Genomic DNA, 24,598 nt, shown 5'->3' with positions numbered 1-24,598 from the left:
TTTACAACTATTTATTTATTTTAAAAAAAACCTAATAAAATGTATTTATCAACAGAATATAATGTTTCTCATGAGAACTCTGAGAGTTTGTTGATATCCTATTGTGCAGCATATTTTCATAATAAAGTATTGCATCTAAATGTATGGTAGTTCATTGTTTCTTTGCTTTGCTTCTATATTGATTGTGTGTGTGACTGTACTGCTAGAAGATTATGTTTGGTGCCTATGAATCCTGAATTCCAAAAAACTGAACATAGATTATACAACACTGTGTAACGTAAAGACAAAACTTAATGTTCATTTGACTTCACGTTTGTTTTCAGAAAGACACAGACCTGCTGACAGATGTTCTGGTACTGGTAAAGGCCCTCCTTAGCCAGATAGCTCTTGCGCAGGTCCACACAGAGCTCCAGGAATCTAAGCATAATGGGCTCGTGAATCTTCTGCCATGTTCGATGATTTCTGTGTTTGATGACATTGTAAAGGACGTCGAGAGCAGCCTGCTTTTTACCAACTTTAAGGAACTCTGAAAAGAAACACAGAAACATTTTATGTTTATTAATCTATATATAATAGAAAGGTATTTTTTTTGCTTTGAGTACTGAGAAATTACATTCCTGATGTAGCTGGTTAGAAAAATCCAACCCCACAGAAAAACTGTCACAAAAACTGACCTGAATTGAATGGATGCAGTTATAATCATACATATAAACTATACTTTATTCATAGTGTATTAGACCATAATTGCAAAGTCGCTACGCCTAGTTAGATGATTTTATAATGTAGTTTTGTGGTTAATAAAATAACAAAAGGACAAACATGATATTTATAAACGCTGTGGAAAACACATTTATGGAAACTGTATATAATATAATGCTTTAGCTATAATAACTATAATAAGGCACACCTGCCCTTATTCTCACATCTACGTAGTGTAGTGAACCTAAATAGGACAAGAAGACTGATGTGGAAAACAGCAAATGGCCTGTATTTATTACAAAAAGAGAAAAGATGGCGGTGGCGCCATGACGCAGTGCTGACGTCACCGAGCGCGAGAACACTTACCATAAGCTCGCATTACAGATTAGCGCTTTTCAACTGACCTGAATAGATGCACTTTTAATGATCTATTATTAGTGAACCTGGAATTATATACCTGAAACCCTAACTATATATATATATATATATATATATATATATATATATATATATATATATATATATATATATATATATATATATATATATATATATATATATATATATATATATATATATGAGGGGGAGTGGTGGCTCCAGCGGTTAAGGCGCTGGGTTGCCTATTGGAAGGTCTGGGGTTCGAGCCCCGGTATCGCCAGGCTGCCACTCTTGGGCCCTTGAGCAAGGCCCTTAACCCTCTATGCTCCGGGGGTCCCTTACAAGGGAAATATCAAGGTCCGTGATGTCGGAGTGACGTGGGGCCGCCTTCCCGTGGGCTCACCACCTGCAGGAGGGACCGTAAGGGAGGGTGCTGTGAGGATTGGGCAGCAGTCGAAGGCGGGGTATGCCTGCTTAGACTGCTGCCCCTGCAACCCGAATTACAGATAAGCGGGAAGTGAATCAATGAATATATATATATATATATATAGAGAGAGAGAGAGAGAGAGAGAGAGAGAGAGAGAGAGAGAGAGAGAGAGAGAGAGAGAGAGAGAGAGAGAGAGAGAGAGAGAGAGAGAGAGAGAGAATAATTTTATCTAACTTTAGCATAGCATGCTAAGCGAGACCTGTTGCCACTAAAACATTTCATACTCTGACACTCTGTCAGGATGCAAGCACTACATAAGGTGCACCGCCATTAGTCTCCCATCTACATAGTGACACTAAATTGGAGGGGGAGATCAAGCTTGAAATTCCGATAACGGTTTCATGATGAAAAAAGAAACAGCGCTCAGGAACACTTACCGTTAGCTCTTTTCAGAGCGCTCTCTGGACTATTACACTACCACATCCTTTCAGGCCGCTGCGAGAAAAAGCAAAAGACCTGCGTCACGACCACGCCCGAGGCCGCACCGCCCCCCAGCGGCAAAAAGGAGCAACGTCAATTAGAAAATAAATATTTAGTCTATAATAAATACATTGTTGTAAAATGTAGAAATGAAACAAATGGTGAATTTACCACATTAATATATCATATTATTCTTTACCATCCTGATAAAAAAAATTAATAAATAAATAAATGTGACTGCTGTTGGTCCAAAGAATGGACCAACAGCATTTAAATTAAATAATTTATTTAAATTAAATAATGCACTTAAGTTTATGTATTAAAATTAAAAGAGTTGTGTTGACAAAATTAAAAAATAGTAATATTTCAGTTTTACACAAATAATTTAAGTAAAACGAATGAAATAGAGTTCTGTTGCTTCTGCAGTACCGCGCTACGGTCAGCAGGTGGAGTAATATCTGCACATGCGCAGATGAAAAGCACATTCAACGCGCATTTTTCTGCTCTGGTTTTGATCGGCGCCATTTAATGTTCACAGTGCAAAAAGAGAAAACAAGCGAAATTTTTCCTTGTGGACACACAGCCAGGTGATATTTTACTTTTTTATGTATATGTTGAGGATGTCAGTAAATTAGGTTGGTTAATCGCACATAATCTCATATTTTGTATGGTATTTTCATGATGTTAGCGTATTCCTCATGTCGTTTTTACATTCATGTTATTTACGTTCTTGTTTTTCGCTTTAATTTAATTTATATTTCTTAAAATGTGATTATTTGATTATTATTATTTGGGTAATAGTAATATTTGCCATGCTGTTTGTCTTTGTCAGGCAGGAGGACGGCAGTGATCGGATATCAGTAGGCCATTCCTAAACATCCAAATGCCAGACACAGATGCTCACACCTACATAGCTGTTAGAGGTAATATTTCTAGAACACATTATATATATTATATAATATAATATAGTATAGTATAAACCCTCCTCTCACCCTTGATCTGTTGGTAATTCTCTTTTTATACTTAATATTTTTAAGATGTGAAACATGATGCAACCTCGATGCGCAACACCACCCTGGGAATCTATGTCGTGGTACATGAAGGAGCAGATGCTACAGACCCATATGAGGATGTTGGCATCATAATTTAATGCATCCAAGTATTTGAAAACCTGAACAATGTAGCAAATGCATGTTCTGTGATAATTGGTCTAATTTATGCATTAGACTTGTCTTAACCACAAGATCTGAGATACACTTTTAAAGTATTTAAAAAGTTATTTATGAAACTAGATGCAAACAAGCAATCAAACAAGGTCCAGGTCCTGAAAAATAAACTCTTGTCATAAGGCAGGACATACTGTCTGTTTTCTCCATAAAGTTGTGCTGTTTGCTGTAGCAGTACATTTGTTTCAGAACATTTTCATTCCTTTCAATGTTGGTCTTGCATTGAATAACTGATGCATTGTTAGCTTTTTCTTTCAGTTTCGAAAGGAAAAAAAAAATAAATAAGACTTTTGTATTATTATTTGTTTTGTATTATTATTTTGGCTGGACCACAGCAGAGGTGGCAAAAGTACACACATCCTTTACTTGAGTAGAAGTACAGATACTCATGTTTTAAAATACTCGGGTAAAAGTTGAAGTACTGATTATACCTTTTTACTCAAGTGAAAGTAAAGAAGTCTTGGCTCTTACATGTACTTAAGTAAAAAGTAGCTATTACTTCTACCTGTTTTAGCTGTTAACTGGACCTCACATTATATTAGATGGATGGATGGATGGATGGATGGATGGATGGATGGATGATTCCTGGTCGAGCTGGTTGCTGTTTGTAAATAAAACTTTTCAATTCTGTCCTTTCTGTGTTGGATTATTTTCTTGATTTCCTGGTCTTTAATGAAAGATAACTCCACCAAAAAAAAAAAAAAAAAAAGGCACTTTTGTGGTAGCTCAGTGGGTTAAGGCTTGTGCCTGAACATGGTCCTTAATATAGTCCTCGCTGGTGATAAGGTTTCAAAGCCAGTCCTACATGCCTTCTTTCTTACTGCGCTGGCATGAAACAAAGTATGAACCCTCCAAAAAGCACACATGCTTTTCAGCAGCGGTCGCTCAGTGGTTGAAGGTTTGTGCCTCATCTAAACATGCTTCCCAGTCTGATCTCTTCCATGGTTCAGTAGGTTAAGGCTGGTGCCTTGCTGATGGTAAAGATCAGGGTTTGAATCCCGCTTTCTGCCTGCTAGTTGCGATGTAGGTTATGTTCCTGCTTCCTAAATCTTTCTTTCGCTTTATAGTCTTGTGTTGATGGTTTAAAGGTAGATAGACCTTTAAACAACCTTCTGGTCTTCCCTGATGGTTCAGTGGGTTAAATCAGGTTTCTTGCTTTTGGTGGGGTCCAGGGTTCGAATCCTGCTTTCTGTCTGCCAGTCACGATCAAGATTCACTTCCTACATCTTTCTTTAGCGATATATATTTTTGTTTTTAATGGGTTAAAAAGAAAGATAGACCTGCTCTAAATGAGCTTCCTAGCCTGTCCTCACCAATTGTTCAATGGGTTAAGGTTTGGATCTCGCTGGTGGTGGGGATCATGGTTCGATTCCTGCTTCCTTCCTGCTATTTACAATGTTGGTTAAACTTGTGCTACTTACATCTGTATTCGCTTCCTACATCTTTCTTTACCGTTAAATTCTTGTGTTGATGATTTAGAAAGAATGATAGACATGCTCTAATCAAACTTCCCATCCTGTTTTTTTCTGATGGCTTAGTGGGTTAAGGCTGGTACTTTGCTAATGTTGGTGGTCAGGGTTCAAATCAGGCTTTCTGTCTGCTAGTCATGAGGTAGGTTAAATTCCTGATTCCTACATCTTCATATTCTTGTTTTGATGGGTTAAAAAGAAAGATAGACCTGTTCTAAACAAGCTTCCCCGGCTTGTCCTTCCTGATACTTCAGTGGGTTAATGCTGGTACCTTGCTAATGGTGTGAATCAGGGTTCGAATCCTGTTTTGTCCCTGCTAGTCACGTAACGGGCTTGCTTCCTACGTCTGTCTTTAGCATTGTGTTGTTGGTTTGAAAGAAAAGATAGACCTGCTCTAAACAATCATCACAGCAGGTCCTTCCTGATGATTCAGTGGGTTAAGACTGGTATTTCGCTGTTGGTAGGGTTCAGGGTTCGAATCCTGGTTTCTGTCTTGTCTGAATTTCTTGTTTTGAAGCATGAAACGAAGGATAACCCCCCCAAAAAAAAAGAAGGTGTGTTGTGGGACTTGATGGCTTTGTGGTAAAAGCCTGGCCTCTGAGCTCAGAGGTTGCTGGTTCAAATCTTGCTTGTCCCCACACTGGGAAAGCTGTGTGGAAAGTAGTCTGTGGTGAGCAATTTAGTGGTTGACTGTGAACAAAGGCTGTGAAGACCTGCTGCTTCACAGCCATAGAAAAAGTGAGGGTGATAGTTTTTTGGCAGAATTGCATATATAGGGAAAATTTCTGCCAAAAAACTAAATTGATACGTTTTTGCTTCATAATCCCGTTTTCAGCTTCTCAGACGCCGGATGCCCGGATATTGGCCCCCTGCTTCAGGATACACCCTCTGAAACCGTCCACACAGCCATTCCTGACACCTTCCACACTCTTAACTTGGAGCTCTGACCGGGGTTTGAACCAACAACCTCTCAACACAGAGGCAAAGCTCTTCCAATTGAGCCACAGGATCTCCTGCAACAAAGTGATTTTTAGGACCTTTTATAGTTCTTTATTAAAACTTTTTAAACAATTTAAAGAAAAGCTAAGGGGTAGGAATCGAACCGGGTGAGTCAGATAGCAGAAACCACATCACTAACCACTACACTACCACAGGGGTGGCAAACAAGGCTTTGCTTAATGGACTCTTGGTTTTCTATAGTTAAGAGACCACTGTTTTCTCTTAGATCATGATGGTAGAGGGTTAAAACTTCTCCTTCCTGTTCATTCTCTCAGTAACTCGAAGTTTATGAGAAGTTAGGTTTATGAGAAGACTCAGGTACAAGAACCACATCTCCAACACCTGCACCACTGATATACCATGATTTGCCAGCAACCAATTTTAATGATCTTTCATTGTTCTGTTTTTAAAAACTTCTTATAATGTTCAATATGAAACTAGAGGTAAGAATCAAACCAGGGAAGTCTTTCATCATAGATCACTAATGGCATGACTTCAAAACTCAAAACTTTGTTAGACATGTAAATAAGCAGGAAAGACAGAGACAAAGACAAAGAGACACAGACACAGCTTTAGAAAGAGTGAGAAACAAATAGAGAGACAGCAAGAGAGAGACATATACAGTGAGACAGAGACATTTACTAAAAGAGACACAGAGACAATTAGACAGAGAAAATAGAGAGACAAAGATAGCGAGATATAGCCACTTCCTGTTGGAAGTGTTTATCCCGAGCGACTCTTAATGATTTCATTTACTAAATGAGCAGTAGTGAGTTAAGGGCTTGCTCAGGTGCCCAAAACTGGCAGCTTGGAGGTGTTAAACATGTATCATATTTACAGCATGTGATTGATATGTAGTTATAAAGCCCTAAATGGATTATCTCCATGTATCTATCCAGTCTTTTAACACGCTACAATCCGTCACGCTCCCTGAGATCTCAAAACTCTGGGCTTCTAGTAGTTCCTAGAATAGCAAAGTCCACTAAAGGCAGTAGATCATTTTCACATTTAGTTCCTAAACTCTGGAATAGTCTTCCTGACAGTGTTCGTGGTTCAGACACACTCTCCCAGTTTAAGTGCAAATTAAAACCATATCTTTTTAGCAAAGCCTACACATAACATACGTCTCACATCATAAACTTCTGCTCCAGAACATCTGATCACATGCACATTATCAACTTGTGCTGTTAATATCATGAACAGCAGCAACGCTAATTCCTCTCCACTGCTTCTCTTTCCCTCCCCATCCCGAGGCATCCTGAGGTTTGGCCAGCTCCAGTCACCTCCCCCCTCGTGAAAAATATGGACCTTTGAAAAAGTAGATGCCGAACTCGCAAACATCCCGAACCATCTAGAGACGTACCAGTGCCAATTGGATCTCACTACATGTGGGGTTTTGACATTGGACCTACTGGAGTGTTTAAATGACTCTGTCAGAAGCTGATGGTGGATCTGTGATGATCACAAATGTTGAGCTCATAAAACTAGAAGCTACTAACCATATAGACTGTATAAGACTGTAGGAAGAACATTACTTATAATCTTGTACTCCAGTACTCATGTTAGTTCTCACTCTCCAGTGTTCTGTATTGTTGAAAGATTTATGATTAAACTCTTGATGTCACCCAAATGAGGATGAGGTTCCCCTTTTGAGTCTGGTTCCCTTTCAAGGTTTCTTCCTCATTACATCTAGGGGAGTTTTTCCTTGCCACAGTCGTGGCTGCTCATCAGGGATAAATGCACACCATTCACCTTAACTGTTGATTTCTGTAAAGCTGCTTTGAGACAATGTCTGTTGTGAAAAGTTTTATAGAAATAAACTTGACTTGATATGTAAGCATATGTACAGTGATTAAATATAAAGGCTATTACAGTGCAGAGACATGTGGACATCATTAAAAGCCTTTGCCATGTTTCCACACGGACAGTTAATGAGGTGATACCGGAGAAAATGCACCTCTTCAAGTCAAGTCAGGAAGCTTTTATATATATAAAATTATAGACATTTTACAGATTTGAATGATGGATTGTTTTCATCTGTACGATCAATAAAGACAGTAATTTAAGTTTGTGTCGCCATTATGAGGGAAAACCCCACAAAACGCCACCTAGAGGGTAAATTGTGTGAATCATGGCGGATTTTGGTGTTTGATTTGAGACTTGGCGCAAGTTTACTGATTAAAAATATTTGTATCTGGAGTTTATTTATTTATTTTATATCTAAGTAAAGAAAGGACGTCGTGGCTAAATTTATTTTTTGCCAAAGGTTTTAATTTCGACTCTTTTTTATTTAGTTATTTATTTATGTATTTACATTTGGGAAAACAAAAATGTGCGCTGAATTGATAGCGCGTTAATACAATTTTGTGCCGTTTAAAATACTTTTCATTTTGACAGCCAAATATACATATACATACCCACACACACACACACACACACACACACACACATATATATATATATACACACAGTGAGGAAAATAAGTATTTGAACACCCTGCTATTTTGCAAGTTCTCCCACTTAGAAATCATGGAGGGGCCTGAAATTTTTTATCGTAGGTGCATGTCCACTGTGAGAGACATAATCAAAAAAAAAAATCCAGAAATCACAATATATGATTTTTAAACTATTTATTTGTATGATACAGCTGAAAATAAGTATTTGAACACCTGTCTATCAGCTAGAATTCTGACCCTCAAAGACCTGTTAGTCTGCCTTTAAAATGTCCACCTCCACTACATTTATTATCCTAAATTAGATGCACCTGTTTGAGGTCGTTAGCTGCATAAAGACACCTGTCCACCCCATACAATCAGTAAGAATCCAACTACTAACATGGCCAAGACCAAGGAGCTGTCCAAAGACACTAGAGACAAAATTGTACACCTCCACAAGGCTGGAAAGGGCTACGGGGAAATTGCCAAGCAGCTTGGTGAAAAAAGGTCCACTGTTGGAGCAATCATTAGAAAATGGAAGAAGCTAAACATGACTGTCAATCGCCCTCGGACTGGGGCTCCATGCAAGATCTCACCTCGTGGGGTCTCAATGATCCTAAGGAAGGTGAGAAATCAGCCCATAACTACACGGGAGGAGCTGGTCAATGACCTGAAAAGAGCTGGGACCACCGTTTCCAAGGTTACTGTTGGTAATACACTGAGACGTCATGGTTTGAAATCATGCATGGCACGGAAGGTTCCCCTGCTTAAATCAGCACATGTCCAGGCACGTCTTAAGTTTGCCAATGACCATTTGGATGATCCAGAGGAGTCATGGGAGAAAGTCAGATGTGGTCAGATGAGACCAAAATAGAACTTTTGGGTCATAATTCCACTAAACGTGTTTGAAGGAAGAAGAATGATGAGTACCATCCCAAGAACACCATCCCTACTGTGAAGCATGGGGGTGGTAGCATCATACTTTGGGGGTGTTTTTCTGCACATGGGACAGGGCGACTGCACTGTATTAAGGAGAGGATGACCGGGGCCATGTATTGCGAGATTTTGGGGAACAACCTCCTTCCCTCAGTTAGAGCATTGAAGATGGGTCGAGGCTGGGTCTTCCAACATGACAATGACCCGAAGCACACAGCCAGGATAACCGAGGAGTGGCTCTGTAAGAAGCATATCAAGGTTCTGGCATGGCCTAGCCAGTCTCCACACCTAAATTCAATAGAGAATCTTTGGAGGGAGCTCAAACTCCATGTTTCTCAGCGACAGGCCAGAAACCTGACTGATCTAGAGAAGATCTGTGTGGAGGAGTGGGCCAAAATCCCTCCTGCAGTGTGTGCAAACCTGGTGAAAAACTACAGGAAACGTTTGACCTCTGTAATTGCAAACAAAGGCTACTGTATCAAATATTAACATTGACTTTCTCAGGTGTTCAAATACTTATTTGCAGCTGTATCATACAAATAAATAGTTTAAAAATCATACATTGTGATTTCTGAATTTTTTTTTTTTAGATTATGTCTCTCACAGTGGACATGCACCTACGATGACAATTTCAGACCCCTCCATGATTTCTAAGTGGGAGAACTTGCAAAATAGCAGGGTGTTCAAATACTTATTTTCCTCACTGTATATATATATATATATATATATATATATATATATATATATATATATATAAAATTGTCTAATAATTAATTGTATATATATATATATATATATATATATATAAATATATATATATATATATATATACACACACAGTGGAACTTCGGAGCTCTCGAGGGTTAGGGACCAAGACCAGTCGCGAGTTCCGAATTTTCGCGACCTTTTGATACGCCCCTTCCAACCCAGTAAAAACCCAAAGAACACTATACAAAATCGATTTAAATGAGTAAATAACACTATTTCACTCCATAACAATTAATTATTAGACAATTTTAATGAGATAAACCTTGATTAGAAATGTTACAACTAGCGTTTTGAGCAGCTCGCGGTTGCTCACGAGCCGATCTGAATGCGAGGTCGCATTAAAACTAAAGTAACGAGTCTGTTTTGAAAATGTAAGAAGTAAAAAGTACAGATATTTGTGTAAAAATGTAATGAGTAAAAGTAAAAAGTTGTCTGAAAAATAAATAGTGGAGTAAAGCACTGATACCAGAAAAAATCTACAAGTAAAGTAACAAAGTATTTGTACTATGGTACAGGTCGTTGAGTTTTCTTCCTTATAATGGCCTTTCAGGGTTTAGTCTGTTTTCATTTCCAGCATATGACGGAGGATCATACCTGGACTGATTGCTTTGATCACTGCATCAATTATGTCAGACTCTCTGTGTACTTTATTTATTCTGGCCTCAATCTGGTGTACCAAATTATTGTATGACAGTTTATCTTTCTGTCCCTGTTTCCCTTTTTGGCCATTAATCTTGAAATTCTGTCTAATCGTGACTTCTAAAACAGGGGAGCTTGAAACATCAGGAAAATTTAAACTCACGTGCTGGATTTCGTTTCTCAGCGTACTGGTAGACATCTCGAAATTACGATGCAGTTCAGTACTGTTTCTTTAAACACGTGAGCTCAGATCAGCTCCTGTCTGTATCGCCGCCGCCATCTTGGATCGCGCCATCGTTGTGCTGCGTCATCCCTCTGGCAAACTAACAAATCTTTCACGTGTTAGCAGGCTACATCATCGTCATTTTCTGTCTCTGTAACATTATCTACTGCCTCACTTATTAATCTGATTAGCGAGTGCCATTTACTCTGTCCATCTACTGACAATTTAGCATACACACACACACACACACACCTCTTGCAATTGATCAAGCTGTAGCCGGAGCAAAGCCTCGCTCAGCCGCTCTTGTAGTTGCTCCTGAAGAAGGCAACAAGCGTGTGGTTGATTTGGGTTCTCTTTTTATTCAGCCAACATATTTGTTAGCAGAGACAGATCTCTCCACAGCCCGTTTCAAGACGAGAGAACCATTTACCACACGTTTTCAACAAAAAACTTCGCGCTCGCGCGCTATTCACTCTTCTCTTTGTTTTTGGGGGATTCTTTATCTGGCTACTGCCACCTGCTGGACACCAATCACCTGGCTGGCAATATACAAATATGTGCAAACTAATTGAATAAAGATGCCAGAATTTTTAAAAGGACACTAAAACTTACAACACCAATAATAATAATAATAATAATTAAATAAAAATAAATTATCCTGTACAAAAACGTGATCAGATAGGGTTAAAAATGTTCATTAACTTAGCAGTTTGCATTCATTGCTATGGTATATTAAGTGATTTCTAGAACTAATGTTTAAACACACACACACACACACACACACACACACACACACACACAATGTCTGTAAGCAAAGAGAGAGAGAGAGAGAGAGAGAGAGAGAGAGAGAGAGAGAGAGAGAGAGAGAGCAAGCAAAAAAAACAGAAACACTACAATTTTAATGTTTTAATATCGTGGTGTTTGTTTTTTAAAAATATATATATATATACAGTATAAGATTATACAGTATAAGATTAACTGATATTTAAAAATGCAGAAAATGTGTGTCCAATCCAAAATCCAAAGACATGAGAAAACAAGACACTCACTGCTCACTAATGATTTGCTACAACCCAGAAATAATAATAATAATAATAATAACAATAATAATAATAATAATAATAATAATAATAATAATAATAATAATAATAATAATAAATTGCATGTACAGGGAAATGTATATTATTTATTGACATGATATTTTATTCTACTTTGTTGCTTTGAGGGTTAAAGTAAAAATTGCTAAATACAGTAATATATGTTTGGATTGAGATAATTCGCGTGGAAATGTAAACCTCAAAAACAAGTCTTTATAAATATCACTCGTGTCTTAATTTAATGTACTCTGTAATGTATTAAACCTACAGGCTACAATAAATCTTTAAATTATAAAGTGAAAGAATAAGAATCAGGGATGCCCGTAAATAGTGAAACATTTTTGGTTAAATGGTTTCTAATATATGTATATGTATAAATGTATAAATAAACAACAGCAGGAGAAAACTGAAGCACGTTTGTTTATTCATTCTTTCATTATCGCGGTTTTCTGATCATAATGGAGTCTGGTAGACTGGGAACATAGAGAAACTAATAATAATAGTATTAATAATAATCATCATCATCATCATTATCATCATCATATTCATTATCACCATCGTCATCACACTACGGTTTAAAACATTGATTTTTCGTAAACGGATTTTGCACAAGTTAATAAGTCGTAATTTTTTGGTCAGTTAATGAGCGCTTATAGAGTATAATGGGCCTCTTAACAAACGGAGCTGAAAATCTCGCCTGTGTCTAATGAATGAGCCTCATCCCCCCATCCTCCTGACCAATAGAGAAAGAGAGAGAGAGAGAGAGAGAGAGAGAGAGAGAGAGAGAGAGAGAGAGAGAGAGAGAGAGAGAGAGAAAGACTCTAAACTCATCACGTCGGAAAAAATGAAAAGGCGGAGGGTCGCTGAGAGTCACAGACTCGCTGATCTGATGAATTCAGGACTTTCTGTATCAGAGGCTGCAGCTTGGTGTTTCTGTTCCCGCAGCGTTTATCTCTGACTGTAACGCTGTAACACTTTTCTAATAGCAAAAACTTTGTTGCCAAAACAAAACTACAACGCAAAACCTTTCAAGAAACATCAGGTGATTACAAGTAACAGGTAGATACCTCAGAGTCTCAGAATCATCAGAATCAGAATCGGGATTAGCTCGGGCATCACTGCGGTTCCGGTGAAGGTGTGGATGAGGGGTGAAAGGTGGGAAGTGAATCCGTTCCGTTTCTCTTGAATCCGCCTCCCTCTCTCCGTTATCCGCTCGGTGAGAGCTTTCAACGCGCTTTAGAGACACTTCTTCCGTCCTCGGACCCTTTAAGGAAAACAGGAGCGAGGACCAATCACTGAGCCATCACGGGGGCTCGGGAGAAGAGGAAGCTGTCTCCAGGAGCTCTGGTGCTAATTAGGCTGAACAGAATCTTCGCCAGAGATCGGCTCGGAACCGGATCGTGCGCGTCCATGGAGCGCGCGGAGAAGCAAACCGTGTCCGCCGTCTCCATGTGTGCATTTCTCACAGAGTTCTGAAAATCTTTTTTCGCTTCCCCCTAATCTGTACTTTATTTATTCTTGACTTGATTCTTTACTTTTTACTTTTTGTTGGAGTATTTTTCCTGTCTGATCAACGGACTTCACGTTATCTGTGAGCGGCGGAAATACATTTATATAGATATTTATTTTTCCGGTTTTGAAGCACCATGTTTCAGCCCACACCGAAGAGATGTTTCACTATAGAGTCTTTGGTAGCGAAGGAAACAGATACAGACACGTGAGGCACAGGTTTCAAGGTGATATTATAAACAAACACATTATTATTATTATTATCATTATTATTATTATTATTATTATCATTATTATTATCATCATTATTATAATGATAATAATGATGATAATAATAATAATAATAATAATAATAATAATAATAATAATAATAATAATAATAATAATGATAATAATAATAACAATAATGTTTTTTTGCAGGTCGGAAAAAAATAATTGACCATATATAATGTACTTAATCTATACAGATAAAGAAGTAACAACACAAAATGAAACGAATATGCGAAACAAAAGTAACGAAAATATCCTTTTGAATGCACTTTCTTTCTGAACTTTTTTTTTTTTTTTTACAAATTTGTGATAAACAATTACATAACAAGTTTAATTTTAGATTTTGTATTTTTGCAGCTGTTGTTACAATAACAGAACTAAATTAAGAAAACAAAAACTGTTAAAAAAAATTGTAATTAGATTTGATAAAAAGTGTGTGTGTGTGTGTGTGTGTGTGTGTGTGTGTGTGTGTGTGTGTGTGTGTGTGTGTGTATATATATATTCTGTCACCCCCATTCTGCTGCTCAGCCTGTAAAAACACCACAAACATGGCCCAACGTGGAAACAAGGAAAAAACCTTTTATAAAAATAAAATCCGGGTCTCATTAAAGGGTTTCTGAACTCTGTATTATGCACTAAACTCTATTATACAATACATTGGTTTGTTTTTCATTGTACTATACGTTTTACTAAACTGAAAATGTAATAAAAACTGCATTATTTTGGCAGGCAGAGTCATGTTTTCTATTTCAATTCTTTATTTGAAATATTGTGAAATCAGAAATGAGAGAAAACATGGCAAATTTAATTTTCATTTAATGTTTGGTAAAATGCAACATTTACACACACACACACACACACACACACACACACACACACACACACACACACACACACAAACTCTGAGCTTTCTGTAATAATGGTGGAAGTATATTTAGACAGGCTGTTAGTTATTATATTCAGTGTAATAAGCTGATAATTAAAACAAATTACAACTTGATATTCTGTATGTAAGTTTATATACAGGAGGAGTTCCAGGAGATCATATTTATTTACTGAGCTACGAATGTGTACAATTTTCAAAGGTTTTGTTGGTTTGTGTTTATTTATTTATTTATTTATTTATTCATATATAATTTTTTATTATTCAAGTTAAAAAACTACACAACAATGACAGGGGAACAAACTGAAGTTAAATGTTACATAATTGTAAAAACATCAAGCAAAAGACACGCATTTAATTGAACATTAGTTTCTAAATCACGTTGCTCGTTTATTTGGGGGGGGGGGGGTCGGAATTAGTCGGTAAGGGTCGGTGCAACAAATATGCGTGTGACGTCACACGGCTGTTTTGAATATAAAATGAGAGCGGAGCGGTCTGAAAGGTATTCGCGAAAATGGCACACTATATTACACCAGAGAGCGCTCTGATAAGAGCTAACGGTTAGTGTTCCACAACCTTTTTTCTTTATCATTCATAAAGCAATCATCTGGATTTGAAGTTCGATCTCCTTCTCCAATTAGGAGAATAATGACGGTGCACTTTATTTAGTGTTTATATCTTTTATGACAGAGTCCGAATTGTTTTAGCGCAAATAGGCCTAGCTTAGACTGCTAACTATAGATAGATAGATAGATAGATAGATAGATAGATAGATAGATAGATAGATAGATAGATAGATAGATAGATAGATAGATAGATAGATAGATAGATAGATAATATTAAAGTGCATCTCTGTTTACTAACGGTAAATGTTGTAAGCGTTCTCTCTCTGTGACGTCATAATTGCATCATCGCCCTTCTGGCATCTTTCCTCTCTTCAGAATGAATACAAACTGATGGCTGTTTTCCAAATTCGCTCTTCTGGTCTTATTTGGGGACACTAGAAAAAGAATTGCTGATGTGCCTTTTTTAGTTCTTGTACATCAGATTTCGGACAGAACCCGTGTTTTAGCGGCAACAGGTCTCGCTTAGCCTGCTATGCTAAAGTTAAATAAAATTATTCTCTCTCTCTCTCTCTCTCTCTCTCTCTCTCTCTCTCTCTCGCTCTCTTTCTCTCTCTCTCTCTCTCTCTCTATCTATCTATATATATATATATATATATATATATATATATATATATATATATATATATATATATATATATATATATATATATATACACACCTGCACTTATTCTCATATATATTTATATATATATTCCACAGCGTTTATAAATGTTTGTCCCTTTGTTATTTTATTAACCACAAAACGGCGTAGCGACTTTGCAATTATGGTCTAATACACTATGAATAAAGTATAGTTTATATGTATAATTATAACTGCATCCATTCAATTCAGGTCAGTTTTTGTGACAGTTTTTCTGTGGGGTTGGATTTTTCTAACCAGCTACATCAGGAATGTAATTTCTCAGTACTCAAAGCAAAAAAAATACCTTTCTATTATATATAGATTAATAAACATAAAATGTTTCTGTCTCTCTTTTCAGAGTTCCTTGAAGTTGGTAAAAAGCAGGCTGCTCTCGACGTCCTTTACAATGTCATCAAACACAGAAATCATCGAACATGGCAGAAGATTCACGAGCCCATTATGCTTAAGTTCCTGGAGCTCTGTGTGGACCTGCGCAAGAGCCATCTGGCTAAGGAGGGCCTTTACCAGTACCAGAACATCTGTCAGCAGGTCTGTGTCTTTCTGAAAACAAACGTGAAGTCAAATGAACATTAAGTTTTGTCTTTACGTTACACAGTGTTGTATAATCTATGTTCAGTTTTTTGGAATTCAGGATTCATAGGCACCAAACATAATCTTCTAGCAGTACAGTCACACACACAATCAATATAGAAGCAAAGCAAAGAAACAATGAACTACCATACATTTAGATGCAATACTTTATTATGAAAATATGCTGCACAATAGGATATCAACAAACTCTCAGAGTTCTCATGAGAAACATTATATTCTGTTGTTGAATAATTTTTTTTTATTATTATTATTATTTTAAATAAATAAATATTTGTAAAATGTAGAAATGTTGTTAAATGTAGAAAACTAAAATAATAACCTCAGACTTGTTATTTGAATCAGGAATTTGCTGTATTTAAATTACGATTGTTAAAAATGTAGAATTATGCAGATGAGTAATGATAGTGACATTGGGGCTGTACTGCTCTCTGCTGGCAGAAATAGAGATTGCACTTTTGTAATACTTGTGTGAAAGTGAAGTAAAAATACCTTCGAATAGTTTCTGGTTTTTAGGATCAGCATCTATTTAAAAACCTGGGTGTACAAGTTCACTCAGCTGGTGTAGGGGTGTGACCTTATAGATATGCTAAAGGTGGAAGTGGATTTTATTTTGAATATTTTATTTACTGTATTTTAATTTGAGTATTAACCAGCTACCATCTTTTAACATAAACGTTGATACCAAAAAAGATTTTGCTTTGCTTTATAGGGGAATATTAAATCTTTTGAGGATGTGGTTCATACCTACCTGAAACTCGCTGAGGAGAAGACAGAGACTGCCAAAGAGGAGTCTCAGAAAATGGCAAATATTGAGGATCTGGATAACATTCAGACCCCAGAAAGGTGTGTGACAATATTGAACAGTGTGTATAGATGTGCTGTGTGTAAGCGGATAAACGATAGGAGAATATAATCATTGTATCTTGTGTTTTCAGTGTGCTGTTGAGCGCTGTGAGTGGAGAGGACACTCAGGATCGTACTGATCGTTTGCTGCTCGCTCCTTGGGTCAAATTCTTGTGGGAGTCCTATTGGCAGTGTCTGGACCTGCTGAGGAACAACTCCAAAGTGGAGCGTCTTTACCATGACATTGCGCAGCAAGGTCAGTGCATGATGTGGATGTGTCAGATTTATAATACCACTTACATCATACGCGATTCTTTATAAATGTAAATACATCTTTTAATTTTACAGCTTTCAAGTTCTGCCTGCAGTACACTCGCAAGGCAGAGTTCCGTAAGTTGTGCGATAACTTGCGCATTCACCTTGGACAGATCCAGAGGCACCATAACCAGAGCACAGCCATCAATTTAAACAACCCCGAAAGCCAGTCGATGCATCTGGAGACTCGGTTGGTGCAGCTGGACAGTGCTATCAGCATGGAGCTCTGGCAGGTGCGGTCACGTAGAACGGTCATGAATGCGTTGGAATGGTGTAAACCTTAAGTGTTTTATGTACTAACATGAAACTGTTTGCATTTCAGGAAGCTTTTAAGGCAGTGGAGGACATCAACGGTCTGTTTGCTCTCTCCAAGAAACCCCCCAAACCTCGACTGTTGGCAAACTATTATACCAAGGTGTCTACTGTGTTCTGGAAGTCTGGTAATGCTCTTTTTCATGCCTGCACACTGCACCGCCTATACCATCTCTCCAGAGAAATGAGGAAGAACCTCACCCAGGAGGAAATGCAGAGGTTAGTGTTTTTATTTCTCAAGCAAACGAAAATGGAAAGTTTTAAATCAAAAGAAAAAAGTTTTAAATTCAATGTTTCCACAGGATGTCGACTCGTGTGATTTTGGCCACTCTGTCTATCCCCATAACCCCGGAGCGCACTGATATCGCACGTTTGTTGGACATGGACGGGATTATTGGGGAGAAGCAACGCAGACTGGCCACTTTGCTCGGCCTGCAGTCGCCACCCACCCGCAAGAGCCTCATCAACGATATGGTAATGTCCGTTTTGATTTGGTAAAACTGAAATAAAAATGTTTTAAATATGCAGCACCATGCTCAACAAATCATTAATGTTTCTACAGGTGAGGTTCAATTTACTCCAGTACATCAGCTCTGATGTCAAAGAGCTGTACAGCTGGCTGGAAGTGGACTTCGACCCCCTTAAACTATGTGCACGTGTCACCAAGGTACAGCCCTGAAATTTGTAAAATAACTGATTTAAATCAGAAATTGAGTCGTGATCATTGTACGCCTTTTGTTCTGATTGTATCTGTGGTTCTCCAGGTTCTGGACTGGGTCAGGGATCAGGCAGAGAATGAGCCTGACCTGCAGCAGTACATTCCTCACTTACAGAACAACACCATCCTTAGACTTCTGCAGCAGGTTGGTGTGCTGACTTCATTTCACACACACAGAACATGGTTTAAGATTAAACTGTAGAAACATTACACCAGTAAGAGTCAGTGATAAATGGTTATAAAAGTAATATTAACTAAACACAGACTATAAAACATTCAGATGTGGATTTTCTTTCTTTGATGAGAGCTAATGTGTGCTAATCCTCTGGTATAATGATTTCAGGTGGCTCAGATCTATCAGAGTATCGAGTTCAGCAGGCTGGCCTCTCTTGTACCGTTTGTGGATGCCTTCCAGCTGGAGCGCGCCATCGTCGATGCTGCACGTCACTGTGACCTGCAGGTAGTTATTATTTCTGCTTCATTCATTTAAAGAAAATGCTTTGTGTTTACCCTTGAATGTTCTTGTCGATTTTCAGGTTCGTTTTGACCATAGGTCCCGAACCTTACGGTTCGACTCGGATCTAAACTACTCTACTAAAGAGGACGCCCCAGTGGGACTGTTCCAGCAGAACATGCCTTCTGAACCGATCTGTAACCACCTCAAGACCATTTCTTCTGCTCTGGAAAATGCCATTCAGATTATCAAACCTGCCTCCATTTTAGTAATGAATTAGATTTATTATATGCAGTTCTTTGTTTATTTACATTTCTCTCAGTATCTTATTCATTTTGGTAGTTTTTAATTAACGAGACACAATAGGATAGTTTTTCTTTTAATAAAATTTTTTTTTTTATATTAACCTTGCAACATATTTTCAGGTTCTTTCTTATGCGCTCTGTCGCACCACTCTAATTGTTGTCTTCCTCCTGTAGCAAGAACGGGAGGAGAAGCGTCAGCAGGCCATCACTGCCTACCTTAAAAATTCCGGTGAGGAGCATCAGCGCATCCTGGCTCACCGTCAGACCATTAAGGAGCGGAAGGAACGTCTGGAGAGCCTGAACATCCAGCGTAAGAAAGAACAGCGGGAGCTGTGGGAGCGGCGTGAGGCCGAGCTCCAGAAGGTGCGCAAGGCAGAGGAGGAGCGCCTGCGCCAAGAGGCCAATGAGAGGGAGAAAGAGCGCATCATGCAGGAGCACGAGCAGATCAAAAAGAAGACCATACATGAGCGCCTTGAGCAAATCAAGAAAACCGAGCTGGGAGCCAAAGCATTTAAAGACATTGATATTGAGGTACAATGGGAGGAGTCCAGAAAGTGAAATGAACTTTACACAATTCTATTCTGTTTCTGCCGAGTTCAGTTAAATTATGCTGACGGCTTTTAGTAAATTTTAGTGGCACTTGGTTTAGATTATATGTGTGTTTCCAGAACGTTCTCCTTAAGGAACTTAAATCTTCTTAGAGCTCTGTTGATAACTTATTGGATGTCTTGTCATGGTTCTAGTTTAGACGTGTAACTGGGACAAATTTCCTCAGTATGTCCTGAAAACAAACAGAAGTGATATCGCAGAATCTCATATGTTATTTAGAAGATTGTGAATTTACCTCCAGGGTCGCTGGTTAACTAGTTTAGCTACTTGTTTTTATTCACAGTAAAGTGTAATTAAAATATAAGTTAGATATACACTTAATTATTTGTGTGTGTATGTGTGCTGAATTGCATGTGTGTTTATCTGTGCAGGACCTGGAGGAGTTGGACACTGATTTCATCATAGCCAAACAGGTGGAGCAGCTTAAAAAAGAGAAGAAAGAGCTGCAGGAGCGCTTAAAGAATCAGGAGAAAAAGGTTGGGTTGTAGATTTCATGAAGACAATAATCTCATTTAGTCACACCTTTTGATATTTGATCTTACATTCCTTCTTAAACAGTTCTGACATTCTTTCATGATTCATTCTTCATGTTTATACTCAAATCCTGAACCTGGATTCCATTTTCCATATCTGTGAATTTGTAGGACAGGAACAATATTCCCAATATTGATAACGTTAAATATTTAAGGGTTTTGTGTGATGATGTGTTTCAGATGGACTTCTTTGAAAGGGCGAAGCGTTTTGAGGAAATCCCCCTGATTAAAAAAGCCTATGAAGAGCAGCGCCTCAAAGACATGGAGTTGTGGGAGCTCCAGGAGGACGAGAAGGTAATGCCTTACAGTTCATCTCCACAATGCATATGTTAAACAATATCCTTGGTTGTGGATCATCCTAATGCCTACTGTTATACAAAACTCAGAAGTCAGAGATATTTGCTTTTGCTTGAGAAGGATGATGGCAGACTTTTATTGCTACTTGTTATTTCACACTGTTTAATTGTGCACATCTTTAATAGATCAGCACCATGAAAGTGGAGCATGAGAAGGCTCTCGAGGACAAAATGAGGATGTCCAGGATTATAGAGGATAAGGAGAACTTTCTGTCTAATATTACAGCTGCACGAAGATTCATCTACGAGGTAAAGACATTTTTTTTGTAAATTTATTAGCAAAGGAACTCATTCTGCAATGTGAGCTGTGCATAATTGACCTGCACGCTCTTTTTTATATGTAGGAAAAACTAAAGCAGTTCCAAGAGCGTTTGGTTGAGGAGAGGAAGAAGTGCCTCGAAGAGCGCAAGAAGCAGCGCAAGGAGGAGCGACGAAATACTTTTTATCGCCAGAAGGAGGAGGAGGCTCAGAGGATCGAGGAGGAACAGCTGAAAAAGGGTACTGTTTGTGGTTTCGAGTACTTCAGTGTTTAGCACCTTCTGTGTCCAGTTTAATTAGTAAACCAATTCAATTAAACTCTTAAAAATGATAAAACTTAATTATAACTGTAGTAAAACTTGAAGATGGTTGATGGAGGTTTTAATTGTTGTAGCAAAAGTCACTTCTCTATGAGCTTCAGTGTCTGTTACTGGATCTACATTAAAGTGAACTTTACGGCCCAGTGGTCACGATGTTGTTGGCTGGTGTGTTTCAGAGCGTGAGGAGCGTGAGCGTCAGGAACAGGAGCAGAGGGAGGAGAAGGAGCGCAAGTACCAGGAGCGCCTGCGCAAGCTGGAGGAGCAGGAGAAGAAGCAGCGAGCCAGGCAGCAGGAAATTGAGGAGCGTGAACGCCGCAAGGAGGAGGAGATACGAAAACCCCAGGAGAAGTCTAGCAAAGTAAACAAACACACACACACACACACACAAATACACATGTAACAGGTTTAGACAAAATTCAATTTATAAATCTATGGTTAATGATGTATAGTCTAAAGGTGCTACTTGCTTCAAAAAAGAACAAGATGCTGCACTTATTAGACAGTTTGTTGAATTAAATGATAAACAGAGAAAACAAGTTCTGATCAAATGTACTGACTTGGAAAACTGTAGAAAACAGCACCTGATGTTGAGGTTTAGATTAAGTTGTTAATCTGCAATAATGCAGATACATGTAAAGCACCAATGTAAAAAAGATTGTATCTGACTGGTACTAGGACTTGTAGTGTAGACTGATGAGCAGAGTTGTTCCAGAGCAGGTCTCAGGCTAATTGTCTGTCTGTTACAGCAGGTCTGGGCTGAAAAGGAAAGTGAGAGTGGCTGGAGGAGGCATACAGAGACCACAGAATCAGAGTGGAGGCGCCCTGTTTCTGACGGAAGTGCGAAGTGAGTGAAGACCACCTATATAAGGATTATTTTAGGAGTTCTCACACTGACAGAATGAGCATTCTGCAGTCACATTACTTTGACTATAAAGTTTGATTTAATATGATTTGATTACCTTTTAAACAGGGAATGGCATCAGGAAGGCCATGACGATAATGAGCATGAGGATCGCAAGCCTCCCTTTAGAAGAAGTGGAGAGGGTCCCCGCAGAGGCCCTTCAGATGCCCGGGGCCTTCGTAGGGGCATTGATAATGACTGTGGACCCAGGAGAGGATTTGATGATGACCGCGGCCCCAGGCGTGGCTTTGATGAGGGCCGTGGTCTCAGGAGACATGAAGAGCGTGGGCCTCGACGCAGTATGGATGAAGATCGTGGACCTAGAAAGGGATATGATGATGATCGTGTGCTTCAGCGGGGCATGGACGAGCCTAGAGGCTCCAGACGTGGTGCTGATGACAACTGGGGTCCTAGGAGAGGTGGTGCTGGTAAAGATGAAAGAGGAGACAGGAGAGGTGGCGACAACTCCGATACTTGGAAACCTTTGGGCAGATCAGGTACGCAAGAGAGAGGATTATTTGAATAAACTATTATTAGAGTTTGTGTGCATTTAAACGGTAGGCTTGGATTAACCATAACCTTTCTCCTTGTTTATGTTGGCGTATGTTTATTTTTGCACAGGTGGATGGAGAGAGAGAGAGAATGCCCGTAAGGAGAGCTGTGGTCCTTCACGTGACTCTGGTGCTTGTGATGATAATCATGAAGAAGATAAGCATCATGATGGAGAGCGTTTCGAAAAGCGTCGTCCCCCCAGGTACTCATCCTTAAAAATATGGATATGCGGGGAAATGGTGATTCAGGTGCACTGGATCCAGTCTGAAACTTAAACACACTGTGTGTTTATAGGGAGGAAGGAGCCTTGAGAAGAGGTGGATCTGATGAACCCAGCAGATGGCGTGATAGTCGACGTGATGACTTTGATTCGGACGATCAGTGTGAACGGCGTGACATCAGAGATCACAGAGACGATCGTGAACGTGAACGCGATCGTGATCACAGGCCCCCAAATCGAGAAAACGATGGTGGTAAAGTCCTTGTTTAAATCTGCTCCATCTCTATATGTCAAGCTTTATATTTAGTGCCCTGGAGTTTAACACTGCATGCTTTATGCTTCATTATTTAGGCGGATCCTGGCGTAGAAAGACTGCTGATGATGGCTAGACCACAGAGCGACGCTAAACTCCTAACGTCGTCCACAGCCTTGATTTTGGGAACATAAAAACATTCAATAAAGGCATTTGCTTATGAAATAGATGTGACTGTGGTCAGTATGTTTGTGATTTTATGGAAGGCACTTCAACTAATCTTTTTTTTGTACAGCTTTCAAGTTCTGCCTGCAGTACTCAAGTTCCGGATGCATTGCGATAACTTGCGCATGCACCTTGGACAGATCCAGAGGCACCATAACCAGAGCACAGCCATCGATTTTAAAAACCCTGAGAGCCAGTCGTTACCAGCACACTCATCCATTCCTCAGGCATCCTCATCTTTCAGAATATTGTTAAACAATCTGGATAAAAACTCCACTGCGATCTCTCCTAAACTTCCCCACGCTTCTACTAGTACGTCATCTGGGCTAACTGACTTTCCACTCTTCATCCTATTAATAGCTGCTCCAAATTCCTCCTTATTAATCCTATCAACTTCCTGCTTCACCATCTCCACCTCATCCAACCTTCTCTCTCATTCACCTCATTCATAGTGGTAAGTAGCAGTAGTTTGTAGTTGATTCGAAACTTAACAGGTAGCCAGTGTAGGGATGACCTTGTGAGAACTCTGGATGCTGCATTCTGGACAAACTGTAGCTTGTTTATTTTGCAGGACTACCTAGTAATGCATTACAATAGTCCAGAGTGGAGGTCATGAATGCATGGACGAGCTTCTCTGCATCAGATATAGACGACATGTTTCTTAGTTTAGCAATATTTCTAAAGTGGAAGAAGGCTGTTTTTCTAATATGGTTAATATGATATTCAAAAGATGAATTGCTGCCTAAGATAACTCCCAGGTCTTTTACTGTTGAACTAGTAGTTACAGAATGTCCTTCTAAATGCAGGTTGAAATGCTGGAGCTTCTGTGTACTGGTTTTTTATTCGATGAGCAAAATCTGTCTTATCATGAGCAAAATCTCTGTCTCAGAATTTTATAATAGAAAGTTATGAGTCATTCAATCTTTTAATTCTTTTACACACTCAGTTGTCCGAGCCAATTGAGCTGTATCGTCTGTTTTTGATGAGATAGATTGTTGAGTATCATCAGCATAACAGTTTAAGCTAATCCTATGCCTTCTAATAATATTTCCCAAGGGAAGCGTGTATATTGTGAAAAGCAGAGGTCCTAATACTGAACCTTGTGGCACCTCATAATTTCTTGCAT

General features: G+C 38.7%; 1 protein-coding gene and 1 long non-coding RNA gene across 2 annotated transcripts; one reads left to right on the top strand and one right to left on the bottom strand.

Annotated features, from left to right (window-relative positions):
• Positions 1 to 348: 348 nt before the first annotated feature.
• Positions 349 to 11,163, bottom strand: LOC310725551. Its single transcript, XR_014533414.1, has 3 exons — positions 10,932 to 11,163; positions 10,620 to 10,779; positions 349 to 526 (listed from the first exon to the last, which is right to left on the bottom strand). It is a non-coding gene; the product is annotated as an uncharacterized lncRNA (long non-coding RNA).
• A 3,774-nt stretch (positions 11,164 to 14,937) lies between these two features.
• LOC310725449 (eukaryotic translation initiation factor 3 subunit A-like) lies at positions 14,938 to 23,279 on the top strand. The gene is made up of 21 exons (XM_083540398.1): positions 14,938 to 14,998; positions 16,045 to 16,235; positions 17,008 to 17,141; positions 17,234 to 17,397; positions 17,490 to 17,689; positions 17,779 to 17,987; positions 18,071 to 18,242; positions 18,331 to 18,435; positions 18,533 to 18,631; positions 18,830 to 18,946; positions 19,023 to 19,208; positions 19,420 to 19,776; positions 20,226 to 20,330; positions 20,568 to 20,681; positions 20,870 to 20,992; positions 21,088 to 21,241; positions 21,498 to 21,679; positions 22,068 to 22,165; positions 22,292 to 22,719; positions 22,844 to 22,976; positions 23,069 to 23,279. The coding sequence occupies exons 1-21, from the start codon at positions 14,953 to 14,955 to the stop codon at positions 23,262 to 23,264; spliced, it is 3,513 nt and encodes a 1,170-aa protein (XP_083396524.1). The 5' UTR covers positions 14,938 to 14,952; the 3' UTR covers positions 23,265 to 23,279.
• The last annotated feature ends 1,319 nt before the right edge of the window (positions 23,280 to 24,598 follow it).

Source organism: Silurus aristotelis, assembly GCF_946808225.1.
Source record: "Silurus aristotelis genome assembly, chromosome: 4".
In the NCBI taxonomy this organism is placed as follows: Eukaryota; Metazoa; Chordata; class Actinopteri; order Siluriformes; family Siluridae; genus Silurus; species Silurus aristotelis.
The sequence above is the reverse complement of the archived record's forward strand: the minus strand, read 5'-3'. Positions and strand labels throughout refer to the sequence as shown.

Bases quoted from the DNA above. Each gene is read 5' to 3' on its own strand.
- LOC310725449 (XM_083540398.1), top strand. From the start codon at position 14,953: ATGGCACACTATATTACACCAGAGAGCGCTCTGATAAGAGCTAACG. The intron at 16,236-17,007 runs GTCTGTGTCTTT...TTTGCTTTATAG, and splicing joins ACCAGAACATCTGTCAGCAG to GGGAATATTAAATCTTTTGA. The intron at 21,680-22,067 runs GTAAACAAACAC...TGTCTGTTACAG, and splicing joins CCCAGGAGAAGTCTAGCAAA to CAGGTCTGGGCTGAAAAGGA.